A 21,123-nucleotide genomic window follows, 5' to 3' on the forward strand; every position below is an offset into this window, starting at 1 on the left:
TGTTTTTGTTTTCGAAAAGCGCTTCTCATCTCTGAGATTTGCCCTTGGAATTGTACTTGCATCTGTTGCATTTGCGATTGGATTTGCTGCATCATATCCTGCATCATCTGCTGCATCATCTGTTGCATTCGTGTTTCAAGGTCTCCTTCGTTCGATGCCTGTGGTTGTCGTTTTGGAAGGGCTCTAGTCATGTCGAGTTCCCGCTGTTGTTCCTTTAGTGTTTTTGTGAGTTCCTCAACTTTGCGTTCAAGCTCGTTTTGTTTGATTCGAGCGAGTTCTAGCTCGCGTCTGAGCGCATCGCTGTTCGCGTCCTTCGGTTCTGTGACACGACTGTCTTTGTTGTTTGTGTTGTTTATGTCACTACCCTTTCCTACCGAGTGCGAAGCAGTGGTAGAAGCCCAGCTCACCTTGCCGCCGCTTGTCTGGGAAAGCTTCTTCTTTTTCTTTTTCTCTTGTTTCTCCCCCTCCTGTGGGCCGGCTGGTGGTAGAGGCGGGAAGGAGTTGGACCTCGATCGGCTCCTCGATGTGTCTCCCTCTGAGCTGAGCCATGGCTTGGGTGGTCGCCCGCGTTGGTCGCTCCGTCCTCTTCCTCCTGTGGGTTTTGGCCTTGCTTTTTTCAATCTCTCTCGGCACTCCTTGGATCCGGTCCGGTGTGCCTCGCCACAGATTATGCACTTGGGCGCGCACTCGTGGTCGTCGGGCGGGTTTGAAACTCCGCACAGTCCGCACACAATAATGTTCGGTGTGGGGCAGACGTCGGAGCGGTGTCCTTGCTGGAAGCAGACGTAACACACTTGCCTAGTGGGGCGGTACTGGTAGCATAGTACTTCTCCTCCGTAATATATGACGAATTTCGGCAAGACCGGGCCGTCGAACGTGAGCACTGCCGTCTTGGATTTTCCGAGCATCCTTGCCTGAAGTATGGTCACTCCTTGAGTTCTGACTCGTAAGTGTGCTTTGAGTTCTTCAGGAGGGGTACCTGGGTCTACACCGTGGATCACGCCGCGCAGGACGTCTTCCGGTGCTGCCACGTAAGCGTTTACATCATAAGTCTTTCCGTCGAATTTGAGACGGGTAATGTGCCGCACTAGCTGGGCCGTTTGCTCGTGCGGGGTGCTAACGATAATGATATTGGATCCGGTGCGAAGCCTTACAAGTAGGTCATCGTCCTTGCATTGCTGGCCGCACGCCATGACAATGGAGCGCGCTACTTGGTGGGTGGTGAGGGACTTCACCATGAGTCCTTTCTTAAGTCGAATAATGATCTTGTAGTCGCTTATGGGGAGTGGCGGCATTCTTCGCCTAGGCCTGCTCTGCTCCCTTGATCCATTGTTGTTGCAGCCGGTCGCATCACCCGGTAATTTTCCATCTTGAGGTTTGGCGGCCGGGCCCGTTCCCGTGCCTTTGCGTTCTTTTCGCCTTTGAAGTTTTCTCTGGCGCTTGGATTGTGCAAGCTCCCAGCTGGCATCGTTGTTGTACCCGGCTGGCCTCGACGAGGAGTCGGACGGGATCTCGTCCTCACTTCCGAAGTCGGCGTCTCCGAAGTCGCCTTCATCCATCTCTTGGAATTCGTTGAGAAGGACGTTTGGTGATTGTAGTGGCACATCGTTGTCTTGGCTGGGCCCCGCCATTCGGTCTGTCGTTGAAACGGCGTCGATGCTAGGCGTCGGCGTCGTCGACAAGGTTAGCGGCCCATGCTCTCACGATGTCGAGCTGGGTGGCCCGTTAGGGTTAGCGGGCCGGCGCCCGCTGTATAACTTTCAAGTCCGGTAGAAAGCCGAAAACTGGTCCTACCGCTTGAAATTTCTATCCCGGGGATCCAGCACTTGATATCTTTCCGTTCCGAAGAAAATCCGGTGGCGAGAATGATTCGGTCCGGTCGAATTCGGTCAAAATGTGCGGAACCGATGCGACGCGCGTCCGCTTGCTTGAACCGCCATGTAGCGTCCCTTTAGAGAAAACGAGGGACGCTGCAACTGTCCCACTTCTCTGTGGACACATCAACCAAACCGTGATTGTAAAAAGGAAAGTGAGAGTCAACGAAGGAGTCAACACAAGTCAACAGAAGCACTGAGGGAAAAATGCTACGGCACAATCATGCACCCAAAGCAAGACCAAGTATACACCGGCGAAAACAACCCCGAGATGGATAGGCCAATCACCGAGGAGGAAGTAAGGGCAGCCATAGGGGAAGCAAAAAGAATACGGCAGCCGGAAAGGACAGAATAAATAACGCTACCATTAGAAACATGGGAGACAGGGCCATCGCCGAGCTTACGAAGTACCTAAACGCTATCTGGGAAAAAGGAATCGTGCCGGCGGAATGGAAACATGCAGAGGTAATTATGATACCCAAGCCGGGTAAAAGACTTCAAATTGAAAACGTAAGACCAATCTCCCTAACCTCCTGTCTAGGGAAGATATACGAGAGGGTGATTAATGAAAGGATCACAAACTACTTGGCGGACAAGGGATATTACCCTGATGCCATGTTTGGCTTCAGAAGGGGACTGTCCACGCAAGACGTACTCCTACAATTAATGGAAGATGTCCTCAATGAAATACCAAGAAGCGGCGAACACATAGTGCTCGCACTCGACATAAAGGGAGCCTTCGATAACGTGGGACATGCGGCCATCATGGAAGGTCTCAATAACATAAACTGTGGAAGCAGAGCTTTCCGTTATGTCAAAGCCTTTCTCACGGAACGAACAGCTATGATAGGCATCGGATATACAAGATCGGAGAGCTTCACGGTGCCAAACAAGGGTACCCCGCAAGGCTCAGTAATATCACCGCTACTATTCAACATAGCGATGATAGGACTCACGAAAGTACTAGACGAAATAGAGAACATCAGCTACGCAATGTATGCAGATGACATAACAATATGGACAACCACAGGCTTCCTAGCAGCTAAACAAGAGCGGCTACAAAGAGCGATCGACCATACTGAACAATACGCCAGGGCCAGAGGATTATCGTGCTCAGCAGAAAAATCAGAATACGTAAGAATCAAAAAAGGTACACGAAAATACGACTCCCAAATCACCCTGAAAGTCGGAAACTAGACAATACCTGAGGAAACGGAAGCCAGGGTACTTGGAATGTGGCTGCAAAACACAGGACGATGTAGCAAAACCATTGCCTCTATTAAGAGTACAACAGAGCAAGTCGCAAGAATCGTGCGAAGAATCAGCAGTAGAAAGAAGGGAATGAGAGAACAGGACACCCTAAGACTCATAGAAAGCCTCGTCACGAGCAGGGTTACGTACAGCCTACCCTACCACGAACTAAACAAGCAAGAGACTACAAATCGACACCATACTACGCAAAGCGTACAAAATGGCGCTCAAACTTCCAATGTCCACACCAACCGAAAAACTAATGGCCCTGGGAGTATCAAACACCTTCGACGAACTACGAGAAGCGCAATGTAGTGCGCAATTAGACAGACTCACTCAAACCAGAACGGGAAGACACCTACTGGAGAAATTACGGCTACCTCTAGGTACACAAAGAGACAAGGAACAGATAAATAATGAAGACAGAAACAACATCCGGGTAAGACCAATGCCCCGACACATGAATCCGAATTTACATCATGAAAGAATGAAAGACGACAAGCCAGAGTCCGAGCACTCACCAGGGAACTCAGCGACAATCCCAACGTAGTCTACACGGACGCAGCAAAGTACCGATACCAACGCAAAACGATCGCCGTTGTAACAGACGAAGGAGGACAAGAAATAACCAGCGCAACGATAAACAACCCAAACATAGAAGCAGCTGAAGAAGCCGCCATTGCTCTGGCAATATCGCACGGCAACGCAACAGGACACAACCTCACTATAGTGACGGACTCCAAACAAGCATGTAGAAACTATACACAAGAGGCAGGATCGACAGCATCGCCAATCATATTCTACACACGACGAGAAGACACAAAAACACTAAACATAGTATAGTGTGGGTTCCGGGACATGAGGGGATGAGGGCAACGTGGCAGCAGACGAGTTAGCTCGAGGATACGTCAACCGAGCACACTCAGCACTTTGCACCACAGGCACCTTTGACCCAGTTACCCCCACGTACTCAGATATACTCGATCATTACAGGGGTCAGCGGAAACGCTACCCAGCCCCACACAAAAGGCTCACCAAAGAGGAGGCGGTAGACTGGCGCAGACTACAAACTGGTACCTACCCACACCTGCACAAACTACACAAGATTTTCCCTACACAATATGCAGACGAATGTCCGTGGTGTCAGGGTAAACCTACACTAGAACATATCACATGGACCTGCCCAAAGTCAGACTTAGAGCCAAGAATAAACCCGAGTGTGATGCAGTGGGAGCACTTGCTGGCCAGCGAGGACGAGGAAGCGCAACGATTCCTTGTGCGCCGAGCCACGATGGCAGCAGTCAAGTGCGGCATCCTGGACCAAGGATCGACCACGGCGCCCAGTGACCCGTAAGGGTCAAGAACACCAATTTATTGACAATAAAGATTTTTTTCCATCCAGCCATTCATCCGTATAATTTCGAGAACCTGAAGATCTTTAAAGGGCAGTGATATCGTAAAACACACCGGTGCCCTTTGGGTATCATCGAAACGTGGCCGCCGCAGCCGGGTTTCAACCCCGTTACTGAGCGCCCTAGCTACTCAGCCACCGTGGAGAGCAATGTATTTTTGATTCCCTCCATAACGGACCCGGTTTGTCTCTCTTCTTTCACTATCACCTTCCCCCTTCTCTAATGGTGCCGTTGAGGTGTTCACCGAAAAGTCATAGTTACCGCGCCTTTTATTTCCTGACAAATCAATCTCAGTTGGCACCGTCGAGGTTCCCGCAAGTAGAGAGAGCGTTACTGTGTCTTTTCTCCCTACAAAAACTTATTTCTTCAGCCGCCTGTTTCGTGTTTAATGGCAGAACCAAGTATAGTGAACTCTAGCTGCTTACCGCCGAATTGCGCCTGCTTGCGCCATCTACTGTTCCGGAGATGTTCCGACCTGCTCTCGCTTCGCGGTTGACATGTCCCCAAAGAAGCGAGATAGTCCCATACTGCGTCCTTCTTTTTCTCAAAACTAATTTTTCGCGTAGTTGTGCGAAGAAGAGAAAAATAGTATGAACACAGAAATTTAACCAGCGAGAACTGAATAGCAATAGCGGCTGAGAGATCAGAAGCGTCAGAACGCTCCGGTACATCCGCGTCATTGTAGTCCGTAGTTAGGACGGCTACTCAGCCGGTGGCTCCTCCTCCTCCTCTATCCTCCCCATTCCTTCTCCTCCTCCGCGAATGATTATTCCTTCTGGCGCCTGACTCAAGTAGCAACTCGCCGCGATGGCTCGATGGTTACGACGTTGGACTATTGAGCTGGAGTGCGCGGGTTCGATCCTGGCTGTTCCATCGAGAACTGAGACAGTTACTGCTGTTTTCACTTCCTCAAAACGAATTTTCTGAACCTCTTTCTTTCTTTCATCTATCACTCACTCCTTTACCCTTCCCTTACAGCGCTGTGCAGGTGTGCACCAAGATAAGTGAGACAGTTACTGCGCCATTTCCTTTCCTCAAAAACAGTTTTCATTTTTTGCTTGATGCTGAGAATATTTTAATCACTCATGCCACTCTTTATTGTGTTTTTCGCTCTCCCTTATTTTGAACGGAGTGTCTAGCGTTCCTTTCAGACGGAACATTTGCTGCCGCTGCAGTTCCGTCCAGACGGAATATTTACTGCAGCTAGGGTTCCGTCCATACAATAGACAGTTTTAATTTGACGTACGTAGAAGCTTCACGTAAGTAGAGCGCTTACGGGTCACGAGTGGGCATGCGCAGAACGTGAAGTGTCTGCGTGGGTCGCACGGACCTAAGCGAGATTCGGATCTTTGCGTTGCGGTCTTCACGTTGCTTGCGTACAGGCTCTGCCATAAGTAAACGGAGCAGGCTATTTCGTTCGAAGTGCAATCACGCCTTCTCGACTGGAAATGAAGAAGCCTTGTTTGTCTACAAGAAAGCCCACCAACGTCCGCTACCAGCATGCGGGCACCACTGCTGGAAATATCATTTAGGTGTCGCGTGAAAAATATTCGAAGGCAGTTGCGTGCTCCGTTTACTTTTGTCCGCGCCTGTACGTGGCGTTGGCAAGATGGCGGCGCCCTGCCCGTCCGCTTCAGAGCGAATACAGCATGGAGGAAAGAAGGAAAAGAGGAGAGGCTGCTACGTCACATTTTTTGAAGCCGGAAGCGAGGGCTCCGCCATGACACTTGGCCACTGTCTCAGCCAATGGCATGCGAGCGCCGCGAGCAGACGATTTCGCGCCGCGCCAGGCTGTCGGCAGCTGTCAGACACGGCGGAAAGTGAGACTTCAGTCCTCCCATTGACAACAAAGACGCTGCGATGCCCAGCTGCTGCGTTCCTGGATATCAGTTAGTTAGTTAGTTATAAGGGGTTTTATGGCGCATAAGCAACTAGGGCTATCATGCGCCAAACACAAGGTTAGATGATGTTATGTCAAGTGTACAGAGGTTACATTATAATAGATTTAAAACATTGGCTTTCTTTAGAAACTTACAAACAAGTGAAAATTCGACAAGTGTTTGCTCGCCTAAAAGCAATGCGGGATGAAATGGAATGTGTTCATTGTAAAATACCGTAAAAATTTTTTTTCTAAGTTCTTCGAGATGTGAACAAGAAATTAAAATGTGATTTACTGTGAGCTCCTCACCACACATTTCACACACAGGTTTGTCTTTTTTTGTTAATAAGAAGTTATGGGTGATGTGTGTGTGACCTATGCGTAAACGACATAAAATTACTTCGATAAAACGTTCTTTATGGCGGCATGATTTCCATTCTTTTAAAATGGGCTTTATGGTATGCAGCTTGTTGTGTCGTTCATTTTCCCAAGAAGCTTGCCACTTGGCTCTTAGTCTGCTATGCAATAACTTCATGTAATCCCTAGGAGGCAAATTCACATGTTTTATTTCCATGGTTCTGGTTTGTGCAGCACACATGTCGGCTCTTTCATTGTCCCTAATGCCAATGTGACTGGGAACCCAGCAGAATTTTATAACATGTTTTTGTGCTGTGACCTTTACTATATTGTGTATGATGCTTCCAATCATTGGTTCTGTGGCATTTTTGGAGTTTAATGCTGTAAGGACGCTCAGTGAATCTGTATATATGATGCTGTTTTTGATGTTTTCATTTGTTATTTTCTGTACCGCAACACTAATAGCATAACACTCCGCGGTGAAAACTGTAGCACATGAGGGAAGTCGTACTGCATGTTCATTTTTTCCTTGTATTACTGCGCTTCCTACATGAGCATGAGTTTTTGACCCGTCAGTATAAAATGCAGTGTAATTTCTGTATTTTTCTTGTAGTGCTAGATATTCTTGTATTATATGGTCGTGTGGTGCACAGGTTTTACTGAAGCGTGTTAGTGTGACGTCACACACTGTGGGGAGAGTGTACCACGGTGGTAGGGCTTCGTGTCTTGGGGCAATATTTTTAAATTCGTTTAGTATGTCCAGAGCTTGGCATTTTTCTTCGAAGCGCAAGAGCAACGGCTTAATCGCGTGAGGCTTGTTATTGAAGAGTATTCGGGATGGGCATTTCGTCACAATTGGGTAACAGAGATGTTTGGGCTGAGAAAGAATTTTGAGGATGTATGTACAAGTTAGTGCAGTTCTTCGATCTTCTAAGGAAGGTTCATTCATTTCCACATACAGACTTGCTATTGGTGAAGTTTTGTAAGCACCTGAAGACAACCTTAAACCAAGATTGTGGATAGGATCCAGTCGTTTTATGTAGGATGGTCTTGCTGAGCCATATACGATGGACCCATAGTCTAACTTAGAGCGAACCAGAGAACGATATATATGTAACAGGCATGCCCTATCAGACCCCCAGCGTTTTCTTGACAGTAGTTTCAGTATATTAAGGGCCTGGGAACCTTTTTTCTTTAAGCTATTTATATGTGGCAAGAAAGTGAGCTTTTTATCGAAAGTTACTCCTAGAAATTTATGCTCTTGTTTGACAGGTAATGGGGTCTGGTTTAGATATAGTGTGGGGTCGGCCTGTAGGCCTCGTCTCAAAGAGAATAGAACCGCTACTGTTTTCTGAGGAGAAAATCTAAATCCGTTTCTATCTGCCCAGGTGGCCAGTTTATTTAGTGTTATTTGTATCTGTCGCTCACAGGTAGGTATGCTGGAAGACGTGCATGCTATTTGGAGGTCATCTACGTAAACTGAGTACATTATGGATTTTGGGATTACTTTGCCTATTGAGTTCATTTTGATTATGAATAAGGTCGTGCTGAGGATGCACCCCTGGGGTACACCAGTTTCTTGAATAAAAGTTTTGGAGAAGGTTGCGCCTAGGCGGACTCGGAACGTGCGGTTGGTTAGGAAGTCGTTCAAACAGCTCAGCATCCTGCCGCGGATACCTAGGTCCGCTAGGTCACGGAGGATACCGAACCTCCACGTGGTATCGTAAGCCTTCTCCAGGTCGAAGAAGACCCCGATACAGTGTTGCTTGTGGATGAACGCTTCCCGGACTGTGTTCTCAAAGCGAACAAGGTGATCAGTTGTGGAACATGTCTTTTTAAATCCGCATTGGTGTATATCTAAAAGTTGCCGGGACTGAAGTATGAAGGTTAGTCTGATGTTTAGAATGCTTTCGAATGATTTTGCTATACAGCTAGTGAGTGCTATTGGCCTGTAACTGGTGGGACTAGTTGGTGGTTTGCCAGGTTTTAGAAAGGGTACAATGATTGCTTCTCTCCATGCTTGGGGGATTTCTCCACTCATCCATATTTTATTGAAAAATTTCAGGAGAGCTTCTATGGCAGTCTCAGAGAGGTGAGCAAGCATGGCATAATGTATATTGTCTGGGCCTGATGCTGTCTTTTTACCGGATGTTAGTACTGCGTTTAGTTCCTGCATTGTAATTAGCTGATTGTAGTTTTCATGTACGCATGTTCTGAAGGGAAGTTTTTGTTTTTCTACTATTTTTTTGTGCTTTTGAAAAGAGTGTGTGTAGTTGGCTGAGCTTGATACTGTAGCAAAATGCTCACCCAATATGTTGGCCTGCTCTTCTAATGTTGTTTGAGTACCGGGTGTTGTTAGCATTGGAAATGTGAAAGGAGTAAAATTTCCAGTGAATTTCCGCACCTGCTCCCACATTTTTTTGGATGTTATTGAGCTGTTTATCGAGGATATGTACTGTTGCCATGATGCCCTTTCTGCGTTGCGTCTGATGTATCGTGCTTTTGCTCTTGCTTTTTTAAAGTTTATGAGATTCTCATGTGTTGGATATCTCCGAAAAATGCCCCAGGCTTTGTTTTGTTTCTTTTTTGCATCTTTACATTCTTTTGTGTGCCAGTATTTGTGATTTTGTTTTACTATTCCAGAGGATTGAGGAATAGCTAAATGTGCGGCAGCTAAGATACAATTTGTGAACTTTTCATTGATCTCATTGATGTCAGTATTTTCTAAAACTATGTTCTCTAATGTGGCTTGTGCACTAAAAAGTTGCCAGTCAGCTAAATGTAGCTTCCAACATCGTGGTTTTGTGGGAACGACTGTTGGTGATGATGAGAGACTTATTACAACAGGGAGATGATCACTTCCATATGGATTATCTAAAACACTCCAGGTAAAATCGTTAAAAACAGACGGTGAACTAAAAGACAAATCTAAAACACTCATTTTCCCCGAGGTTGGGGAGCAGTATGTAGGTTTATTAGAGTTGAGTAAACAGACGTCATTGCATAAAATAAAATCCTCTACGAGATGGCCTCTAGCGTCAGTTTTCTCACTTTCCCAAAAATATGAATGTGCGTTAAAATCTCCAACTACCAGGTATGGCTCTGGTAGCTGTTCTAAAAGATCCTCTAAGTCATGTAGTGTTAAATTAAAGTGCGGATCGATATATAGTGAGCACACTGTGATGGTTTTATGGGCAACCAGAGTGGCTGCGGCAGCTTCAAGTCTTGTTTTTAGTTTAAGCTCTCGAGCCGGGACGCCGCTTTTCACTACGATGGCTACGCCTCCCGATAGTCGGCTCGCCTGTTCCCGATCGCGGCGGAAAACAGTGTAATTCTTTAGAAAGTTATTTTTTTGGGGACCTAAATTTGTTTCTTGTAGACATAAGGCGACAGGAGCGTGTGCTCCTAGTATGTCTTTTATGTCACTGTAATTGTTTAAAAGTCCTCTACAGTTCCATTGTATTATGAAAGCCATCTTAATTTTGTGTTTCTATAGGGTGGAAAGGTAGATCAAGTTGTTGTTGGCCCCGTGACTCGGGGCCTGTCTTTTTTTGATCGATCCAGAGAGCTCCGCCGACCGTCCGATGTGGACGGCGCGGGGCTGCTCGGGGCCGTGTCCATCGCCTCTGCGGAGGCGCTGGACGACCGTGCAGGAGGCACGGTCGCGTTCGAGTTTGACCTCGACCTGTGGGAAGAGGTCTTGAGGCCCGCCGACCCGGGGGTCTGCGCAGCCTGGATTGCAGTTGGCGGAGCAGCGTTAGCTGCTCTGCCTTGGGGCGCGGATGGCACCGCCACAGGCTCACTGCGTGTGACCTGGACGGGTGCCGAAGCCTCGTGTGGTGCGCCGCGCCCACGCACCACATCGGCGAAGTTTTGTTTTGTTGTGAAGGAGAATGAGTTGGTGACTGCGAAACGCCTTCTCGCTTCTTGAAATGAAATGTTTTCCTTTGTCTTTATGGTGATTATCTCCTTTTCTTTTTTCCAGGACGGACACGCCCTGGAGTATGCTGCATGGTCTCCGTCACAGTTTGCGCAGTGCGGGGCTGCGTCACATTGATCAGAATGATCCTTCGAGGCGCACTTCGCGCACGTTTTCCGACCGCGGCAACTTTGTGAGCCGTGGCCGAACCTTTGGCAGTTGAAACATCGGCGAGGGTTGGGAATGTATGGTCTTACGTTAACTTTCAGATATCCTACTTCGACTGTGTCGGGCAGTGTGCTAGTGTTGAACGTCAGGATCATATGTTTTGTGTCTATATCCTTATTATCCTTCCGGATCTTAATTCTGTGAACGTCTATCACGTCTTGGTCACTCAGACCTTCGAGCATCTCTTTTTCTGTGATGTGGACAAAATCATTTTCGGATATCACGCCCCGGACGGTATTCAAAGATCGGTGTGAAGTCACGGAGACAGGAATATCTCCAACAGACACAATGTTTACGAGTTTTGAGTGCTGGATGTTGTCTCGCAGTTCGAGCAGTAAGTCACCGCTGGCCATTTTTGATACCTTGTAGCCAATGCCCAAGGCTTCTGTCAAACACTTTGATACTAGGAAGGGAGACAGGATTCTTGCTTGCTTATTTTCTACTTCACTATGGATGACATGGTATTTAGGAAAACTCACTTTTCTTTTTTGGAAAAAAACATCTGCTTCGTTCCGCCCTCTCTTGAGAGAGCGATCAAGTTTGGAAAGTGGGGGAGCCATAAAAAATTGATGTTTTTCGGTCATGGTGCCAGCCACCCACCATGGAGTCCAACAAGGGGACGCGACAGGAATTTGCGAGCAAGTCCTGCCCACGCCAGCTGTACACCTTAACTATAACCTAATATGACTCAACTCAGGGTAGTTGGTCACACATGGTTAACCCTCGCCGCCAGGAAAAAGAGGAACAAACGAAGAAGAGAGGAGGAGACAGGAGAGTTGTAAGAAAGAGATAGGAAAGTGAAAGATAGAGGGGAGGATAGGAAAAGGCGACTGCCGATTTCCCCCGGTCGGGTCAGGCCGGAGGTGCCGTCTACAGGAAGCTGGGGCCAAAGTGGTGTGTTGCCTCCGCCGAGGGGCCTTAAGGGTCCAAACGCTCGGCATCGGCTCAACCACCAGGATCCCCTTTTCCCCGGACACGGCGATGCCACGCACGGCTAAGCGCGGATGCTCGGGTCCGTGGTGACGCATTGTTCACCATCATCCCCTTGCGGGGATGTCCCTGCGGATGCTCGGGTTAACCCCGTGGTGTCGCCACTCACCAACGTCTACATGCTGCAGACGCCTCCCTGCGGGGACCTGGATGTCGGTCGCGCACGCCAGGACAAGAACCGGGCGTCACTTTCCACACGTAAGTATACTGCATTTTGTTTTCGTATTTAATTGACTGCGTAATGAGTAAAATGCATGCTCGCAGAACATAACGCACGACACGGCGCGAACGTGGTATTCGTACCGCCCCGGCCTTATTGGTGGCTCTTTGTCCGAGTGCAGTGTATTGTTTTCAAACAGGTTTCCGAAAGATCCGGAGCGAAGGAGGCAGTGGACTGAGGCCGTTAGACCAGGCCAAAGCGACTGGGAGCCAGCAAAATGGTCATGCGTATGTTCGAAACATTTCCTGCCTGCGCACTTCGATCGGATGTCGCCGCTCGTAGTTCGGATACGTGCGGATGCCGTCCCCCTTCAGGTGAGGAACCACCTTCGATACATTCTCAAGAGATTGGAAAGAAATGCTCTTAAGGTGCTTGCTTGACTGCAGCATGCGTTCAATATGATGTTTTAGGTGTTCGTGCAAGAAATAGAACGATTTGCGAATAAATGGCTTTAGCTAGACGTTATGATCTAGTAGCGCGGCTACAGTATTCCCGCACTGATAAAAAGTAATTGTGTCATTATACTCCTAAACTGGCTGCGGTTTATACCGGGTGTCCCAGCTAACTTGAACCAAGGGTTTAAAAATGAAATATTGGAGTCAGGAGAGTGAAACTACCTGCATATTGGTGATAGGCATTTGGCGCACCACGGGAAATTTTTTGTATCGCAATTACTTAACTAGTAATTAAGATAATTTTTTTAAATTTTTTAATATTGACTTTAGACACTAAATGTGATTCGCAAAGTTGGAGAGCACTTTCAGAAACCCGCATTCCATTATTCGCCATAAAGAAAACCTTACGTGTACCTCTTTTTCCGAGCTCGAAAGAAAGCCCGCGAAATACAAAAAAAATCACGTGACGAGCACATTTGCGCGTCGCGATCGTGCTGCTCTCAACCGTGCTTTCAGTGAACGAAATCAGCTCCGGCCTTTATTCGACGGCCCCGTTGCAGCGGCAGGCCGATATCTTGGCGGGGGTTTTTCGTCCGCGTCAGCTAGTTGGCACCCGGCGACGACGACTTAGTCCCAATCTGATAAGATACTGAGATGGCGAGTCTGCTTTGTCACTCAGAATCAAAAGAGAAATACAGGGAATAATGTTTCGCCGCGAGGTGTTGGCGGCTGTGTGTTGCAGTTTCCTAATGAGGATTTTGAAAGCTGGAAGCAGCGGTGAAGCACAGTTTGTCGTGTGCTCTTCTTATGCCACTCTCATGCGAGACTGAATCTTTGGTGTAGTGATTACTAGCACTGCAGACATGCCGTTTACAAATGAAGAGAAAGCAGACATGGTTCTGGCTCTAGGTGCATGTCATGGGAACAGAAGGCGCGCTGCAGACCTTATGCAACAATGGCACCCAGGCAGGCGGCCAAGTTCAGTAACGATCCTGCGTGCCTTCGAGACGCTGCGACGGATGGGCAGTTTTACGTCCACACGACACAGAGCACCTGTTTTTGACGAGGACTTCGAGACGCATATTTTATCGCTGTTCGCTCTGGAACCCCAAGCAAGCGTGCGCAGCGTGAGCGAGGATACCGGAGTCTCCAGGTCATCAGTTTGGCGAATACTGCGCAAACACCGCCTGCATCCGTACCACGTACAGCTTCATCAAAATCTGTTGCCACGGGACTTCCAAAACAGGACCGATTTTGCTAATTGGATTCTGATAAAGATGCAGGACGACCCGGATTTTTTGAACAAAGTGATATGGAGTGACGAAGCTAGTTTTTCGCGCAATTCACAGGTGAACCTGCACAATGCTCATTACTGGAGCGATTCAAATCCCTACTGGGTTTTACAGACGCAGCACCAGTACCAGTGGTCATTTAGTGTTTGGTGTGGACTTTTCGACGGTAGTTTGATCGGGCCTGTGTTTTTCGACCAGACGCTGACAGCAGATCGCTACACCAATGATATCCTCAGAGGACCCGTTGACGACTTCCTTTCGGATCTACCGCTCGCCAGGGCCACAAATGTGTGGTTTCAACACGATGGCGCCCCCGCGCACAGCAGCGCCAAGGCTCGGACCTGGCTCGACGCAGCGTTCCCGCAGAAATGGATAGGACGACTAGGTCCCGTGAACTGGCCAGCCAGGTCTCCTGATATGACACCTCTGGACTACTTTTTGTGGGGTCATATCAAGGACAAGGTGTACAGCACACCAACTTCCACACCGCAAGACCTTAAAGACAAAATAACGGAAGTCTGTTTAAACATGCCTGAGGCTGTCATACGAAATGCAACGGCTGATTTGGTTACAAGATGCCATAGCTGTATCGTCGCACAAGGTGACCTATTCGAGCACTTTTTATAATTGGTAAGAAACCGAAATGAAATGGAGTCAGGACAACCGCATGCCACGGCTGTCATCGCCGCACAGCCAAGCCGTAAACCGCCACTTTTATTTTCTTTGCAACTGGCAAATAAAACTCCTCTCATTTGAAAACTTCGAGCTTGGCAGTCTTTATCGCGACTGCAAAGCGCAGCGCACTCGCTGCAATTTACACCGTCACGCGCGAACTGGCTGACACGGCCGAAGAAACCACCACCAAGATATCGGCCTGCCTCTGAAACGGGGCCGCCGAATGAATACCGGAGCTGATTTCGTTCACTGAAAGCGTGGTTGAGAGCAGCACGATCGCGGCGCGCGAATGCGCTCGTCACGTGGTTTTTTTTGTATTTCGCGGGCTTTCTTTCGAGCTCGAAAAAAGAGGTACACGTAAGGTTTTCTTTATGGCGAATAATGGAATGGGGGTTTCTGAAAGTGCTCTCCAACTTTGCGAATCACACTTAGTGTCTAAAGTCAATATTAAAAATTTAAAAAAAATTATTTTAATTACTAGTTAAGTAATTGCAATACAAAAAATTTCCTGTGGTGCGCCAAATGCCTGTCACCAATATGCAGGTAGTTTCACTCTCCTGACCCCAATATTTCATTTTTAAACCCTTGGTTCAAGTTAGCTGGGACACCCGGTATATGGCTCTGGTGAAATTCTGCTTACTGTGATAATTTATTTATTTATTAGCTTACGCACTCCCTCATTAGAAGAAAAAAAAAAGAGCATCGAGCTCACCACAGTTTCCTTGGGGCATCATTAATTATTACTTGTAGTGTGCAAATGTTTGCGCCTAGCAGTAGGCGGTGAATTTTTTGTTGTCATCTGGGCCATAGCACCTGGGAAGTGTCACCGTTTTATAACTAAGAGAGCACTGTGATTCCTTAAAACTATAGTTCGTTTACGTTTTTTCTTTAATTAGGGCTCCAAAAAGAGGGTGCGCAATTTACGCGCAAGCGAGTTATCCGAACACGTCCTAAAAAAAAGGTTGGCACCCCTTGCCCCATGGCAACAAGGTTGACTCGTCCCCCCCTCCCCGCGGGATGGCATGACATGACGGCACGTGCTTAGCTCAAAGCAATAAACGCGCAAAGATTCAATCGCGAAGTCAGCCGTGGGAGGAGATAACGGGCAATAAAACGGGGCCCTTGCGTGTGGCCCGGCTGACTCGCGGCAAACCGTATAGCAAACGGTACGATAGAGTTTTGGATTCGGCCGCGCGCGCAACTGTTCGTCCGGGATAGCGACCGCCAGCGCGAGCAAGCCGGGTAAACGGCACAGTTCGCACCCGCATACATGCTGGTGGTCTGGCTCAGCATAGTGCTCAAAATGTGCGAGTAGTTTTTTTGTTTTTTTATTGGGTTAAAAGTTTGAAACTTTTTGGGGTGCACAATCTATGTGCGGGCGCAAATTACGCGAGTAAATACGGTAAATGTATAGCTTTCCTTTAGCCGCATTGCTGCGCTTGGGGGTGGATGCCAATGAGTATAATTAGCTCCTTTATTATACAGATACGGCAGTTCTGCATGTATAATTCATCATACACATACCATACACACTTCATGGGGTATAGCTGGGTGAGCCTGAGGAGAGACGCCCCATTCTCCCTTCTCAAAAATATGCTAGACCTGCTGTACTAACAATGCATTTCTCTGCTGTTCCTTTCTTAAGAAATGGGTGCACTCTCGCCCACTGGCTGTGTTCCATATTAACAGTCTCAGATTGGTACATCTGTCTGTTGAATTACATGCATCTTTTTAGCTAAGGCTGGCGTTCCACTGAGAGCATGTGATGCACCTCATTATTCATTTACAGCAGGAACCCCTTTCACAGCAGCCAGGCGATGGCACAGCTGTTGCTGCCACTGCTCAGCATGGCGCCCAGCAAGCACTAACACAAAGTCACACATCTCCAGCGTCTCCACTGCAACAGGTATTTTCAAACAGCGCTGTTTTGCCACTACATCAGCTATTCGAAGCATCACAGTGGCTGTGTATATGTTGGAGTAGGAGCTACAAACACTGCTTACTGGCACGGGCTCACCAGAAGATTTATCCGAATCCCATGACACACTAGTCATCATATTCCTTAACCTTTCAGACAGCATTCAAAACAGTCTTAAAGTGTGATGTTCCACCTTCATCTTTCACTAGCTGCTTAAAGCTGAACACCTTGTATGCTTGGTACATGATGTATGCGTTAACAGACAAAGAGGGCAATATCATTAGCAATATGGATAAGATATCAAATAGCCAAAGAGACACAAATCTATGCAGTAGCCAATGCAATCAGAACGTTAATGAGAGAAGCTGCAGTGCACAGCAATGGGACATCTCGTAGCAGTAAGAGAAGAGGAAGTAACGGAAGCCTTAGTAGGAATGAAAAGCGGGAAAGCAGCCGGTGAGGATCAGGTAACAGCAGATTTGTTGAAGGAGGGAGGGTAGATTGTGCTAGTAGAACTAGCCATCCTATATATGCAATGCCTTGTGACCTCGAGAGTACCAGGAGCTTGGAAGAATGCTAACATTATCTTTATTCATAAGAAAGGAGACGTCAAGAACTTGAAGAATTACAGACCGATCAGCTTACTGTCCATTGCCTACTAAGTATTTGCTAAGGTAATCGCTAATAGTCAGGACAACCTTAGGCTTTAATCAACCATATAATTAGGCAGGCTTTCGTAAAAGATACTCAACAATAGATCATGTTCACGCTATCAGTGATTGATAGAGGAATGCACAGATTATAACCGACCCCTATATATGGCCTTCATTGATTACGAGAAAGCATTTAACTCAGTGGAAACCTCAACTGTCATGCAGGCACTGCAGAATCAGGGTGTGGAAGAGTGTTATGTGAAAATATTGGAAGATATTTATAATGATTGCACGCCTACCATAGTCCTCCATATAGTCAGCAATAAAATTCCAATAAGGAAGGGTGTCAGGCAGGGAGACACGATCTCGCCAATGCTATTCACTGCCTGCTTACAGGAGGTATTCCGCGGCCTGAAATGGGAACATTTTGGGATAAGAGTTAATGGAGAATACCTGCGTAATTTGCGATTCGCTGATGACATTGCCTTGCTAAGCCACTCAGGACAAGAACTGCAAAGCATGATCAATGAGTTAGACAGGCAGAGCAGAATGGTAGGGCTAAAAGATATGCAGAAAACCAAAGTAGAAACAGCAGTTCGCAATTGGTAGCGAGGTGCTGGAAGTAGTAAGAGAATATGCCTACTTAGGGCAGGTAGTGACCGCTAATACAGATCATGAAAGGGAAATAACTAGAAGAATAAGAATGGGTGGAGCGCATATGGCAGGTTCTCCCAGATCATGAATGGCAGTTTACCAATAACCCTCAAGAGAAAAGTCTACGACAGCTGTATCTTACCGGTACTAATCTATGGGGCAGAAATGTGGAGGCTAATAAAGAGGGTTCAGCTTAAGTTAAGGACAACACAGTGAGCTATGGAAAGAAAAATGATAGGTGTAACGTTAAGAGACCGGAAGCGGGCGGAGTGGGTGAGGGAAAAAACGCGGGTTAATGACATCCTAGTTGAAATCAAGAGGAAGAAATGGACTCGGGCAGGGCATGCAATGCGAAGGAAGGATAACCGCTGGTCCTTGAGGGTAACGGAGTGGATTTCATGAGAAGGTAAATGTAGCAGGGGGCGACAGAAAATTAGGTGGGTGGATGAGATTAAGAAGTTTGCGGGGATACGGTGGCCACAATTGGCAGAGGACAGGGTTAACTGGAGAGACATGGGAGAGGCCTTTGCCCTGCAGTGGGCGTAGTCAGGCTGATGATGACGATGATGACATTCCTCCAGAATAAATTTTTTTTTGCAGGCACCTATGGATGTCGCTGAAAGCCAGGAGACTTTGGCAGGCCCATCACAACAGGTATGTTACGATATACCATTTTGTGACAGCAACTGCTAGAAGATTGACAGTGTCTGAGTTTATCTCGCAGCACGAGTCACGAAACGGGTGAATTTTTATGTAAAAGAAAGCTTCCTGGCACAGGCTCAGAGGAAGTTTTGACCAAGCCACCTCAGCACACCAGTCATATTTTTATTCCTTCAGACATAACTCAAAACAGTCTAGTAATGTGATGCTTCTCCACTCTTCACTAGGTGCTTAAAACTGAACGCTTGTTATGTCTTGGTACACACACATTTCTCCTGAACAAAATTTTTTTACAGGCATCTATGGATGTGGCCACAATGCTGGACATTCAGCCAGGGCCATCTCAAGCCTTTCAACTTACACCAGTAAGTTTCATATCGTCCTGTGTGGTTTCCATCCAGGTTTATTCACTGCATGAGGTAGGATGTCGTTGCAATTCTGCAATGTAAAGTGCAGTAGAACCTGCAGTTGTTTGTCAGGCCCCATGCTTACTGGAGACAGTAGCAGAGTGCAGTACGTTCTGCAAAGATCCTTCATATAGGATGGTACCTTTTCGTGGAACCACATAAGCACATTAGTAACTGCCACAATATTCTTTCATGTGCCTTCATTGCTTATGTTCGTTACACAAATCAATATAGTCATCTTGTCAGAGTTCCACTACAAATAATCTGTCAGTATCAAGAAAAATTTGGCTATACAAGACATACTCCACCAGGTCAGTGATATCTTTTCTACCAAATTTTCTCACGTTATTCCAAACTGGTTTTACTGATTTTGGACAAGGTCATTGACAGCTATGTAGAAAGTATTCGGTGCAAACTGGCATGCGTGCTACATGAAAAATTTGTACTGTCATGTTTTCTTCTTTTTCAGTTGTTCCTTGTATAAGTTTTCATGAAATACTTCTTATATGGGTACATGCCAACCTCTTTAACGTCAGTTCCAGTGGGCATTCAGAAAAGGAGATTGCACGACACAAAATTTAATGCAATAATTTTTAAAGCTGTATGTATTCACGCTTCTACACAGTTGTGCTATTAACCCTGCTTTATTTCTGCAACACTTTGAGTTTATAATAAAAATAAAATGTGTAGACATATAACATTACCTTAACATGCTAGTTGATATGAGTTTAACAATGTGCGAGCGTTTTTCTTTTGCAGTGACATCGAAAGGCATTGAGTACATATGAACTGAAGCTGTTGCATGGCCCAGTAGTGGGTATGCCGAGTAATTTTGTGATTAGCCTCATGTCCTGCTTTCCTTCTTATGCCTTGATGCATGGCGGAGGAGAACAGGACAACAGGCATTCAAAGGTGGGCTGCATTACTGAACAGTTTATCTTATGCAGGAACTTCCGACTTTGCCAACCGCCCCAGCCTCTGTTGGGACGCCACGAAGAAGGAGGCCTGCAATGGTAAATGGACCTGTCAAATGTGCCTATTTCGGAAGCAGAATTCAACACCATGAATGTCAAATGCTTGTGCATATGACAAGAGCGTATTTGATAGCATGAGTGGCCCATCCACAGCATGCATTATTAGCATAATCTTTAACACAGCATGTGCAGGCACCCAGACTGTGTGAATGGACTTAGCTTGATTTCGCCGTGGCAATTTTTACTAATATCTACTAAATGATCTGCATGGTATATTGTATGCAATGATGAATCAATAAACCAATGAATTTTTAACTGTGTGAGTGGCCTGCATATCAAGCTGAGGAGCACATTATGGAATCTTCTTCGTGGACACCTCTCCATCTACCAGAGGAGAATCGGTGAGTCAGAGCTTTATTGATCTATTCAAGTACCCTAAGGGTCCACTAGGGGCATCACATAGGGGGAGATGGGGGGGACTCAAAGCGGAACAAAATTGTTTCAAAAACAAAAAAAAGCAGCGTAGGTACGGCACTCAGGTGCAAGTCGAGAAACATCATTGCCAAGTAAATATTCTTACAAAAATTCACAAAGAAAAATAAACAGCAGGTGCGAATTAGTCATCTGAGAAATCAAATTTTGTTACTGAAAGTGTGAGGAATCCATATAAGAAAGTGATCCTGACTGAAATAACAAAGACTCTGTTATCATGGCAATCCTGGAAGGTAAATCATTGCATTTTTTCATCATTAAGGTTTACAGGTGAATTTTTGTACTTTTCCATCTGGACAAAAACAGGGTTACCCTTGTAGGCATTACCGGCTTGATGCGAGGTGAGGTGCTGGTAAAATATGTGACGGGGCAAATGATCTGTTGCTATGGTACAATGTGCGAGAAAAAGATGATCAAGTGAATTTTCTGTGCGTTGTGAGTGATGGCATGTTGAGCATTTCCATCAGAGGTGAAACACTTTGATATTAAAGTAGGACGAGAAGATTAACTGAGCCCCTTCATTCTCCTTTTAATGGAACATTCAGAGTGCTTTGTGTTTTATATGTGCACACTGTTGTAACTGTGGTATGCAAGGCTTGGGTGTGCATTGTTCTAATGATGCATTGCATTTTCTATCTCTCTTCATAGGAGGACACACCCGAAAAAGCTTACTTGAGAGCAAGGGCTGCATGGTTTTCTGCAATGCATGCTCAGTCAAAAAAAAGCATAAAAAGGCTGCAGCAAACAAGGCGGAGACTGCAAAAGAAAAATGCGGAACTAAAATCTGTTTTGTCGGCTTTAACTAAGGAGAATATCCTCCTGACAGAGCAAGTGTCTGTTTTAGATGGCCTAGGTAAAGTAAATAAGCACCTA

The 21,123-nt window shown here is 46.6% G+C and overlaps 1 protein-coding gene across 1 annotated transcript; it reads left to right on the forward strand.

Annotated features, from left to right (window-relative positions):
* Positions 1-6,382: 6,382 nt before the first annotated feature.
* Positions 6,383-19,950, forward strand: LOC149347367 (uncharacterized). Its single transcript, XM_089587018.1, has 7 exons — positions 6,383-6,414; positions 12,055-12,108; positions 12,270-12,444; positions 16,282-16,398; positions 18,318-18,371; positions 18,674-18,742; positions 19,732-19,950. The coding sequence occupies exons 1-7, from the start codon at positions 6,398-6,400 to the stop codon at positions 19,894-19,896; spliced, it is 651 nt and encodes a 216-aa protein (XP_089443144.1). The 5' UTR covers positions 6,383-6,397; the 3' UTR covers positions 19,897-19,950.
* The last annotated feature ends 1,173 nt before the right edge of the window (positions 19,951-21,123 follow it).

The sequence above is a fragment of the Amblyomma mixtum genome, chromosome 4 (genome assembly GCF_055824585.1).
Source record: "Amblyomma mixtum isolate Tamu chromosome 4, ASM5582458v1, whole genome shotgun sequence".
Classification (NCBI taxonomy): Eukaryota; Metazoa; Arthropoda; class Arachnida; order Ixodida; family Ixodidae; genus Amblyomma; species Amblyomma mixtum.

Coding starts and splice junctions, on each gene's coding strand:
- LOC149347367 (XM_089587018.1), top strand. Junction 16,399..18,317: donor CAGCGTCTCCACTGCAACAG/GTATTTTCAAAC, acceptor TTTTTTTTGCAG/GCACCTATGGATGTCGCTGA. Junction 18,372..18,673: donor TGGCAGGCCCATCACAACAG/GTATGTTACGAT, acceptor ATTTTTTTACAG/GCATCTATGGATGTGGCCAC.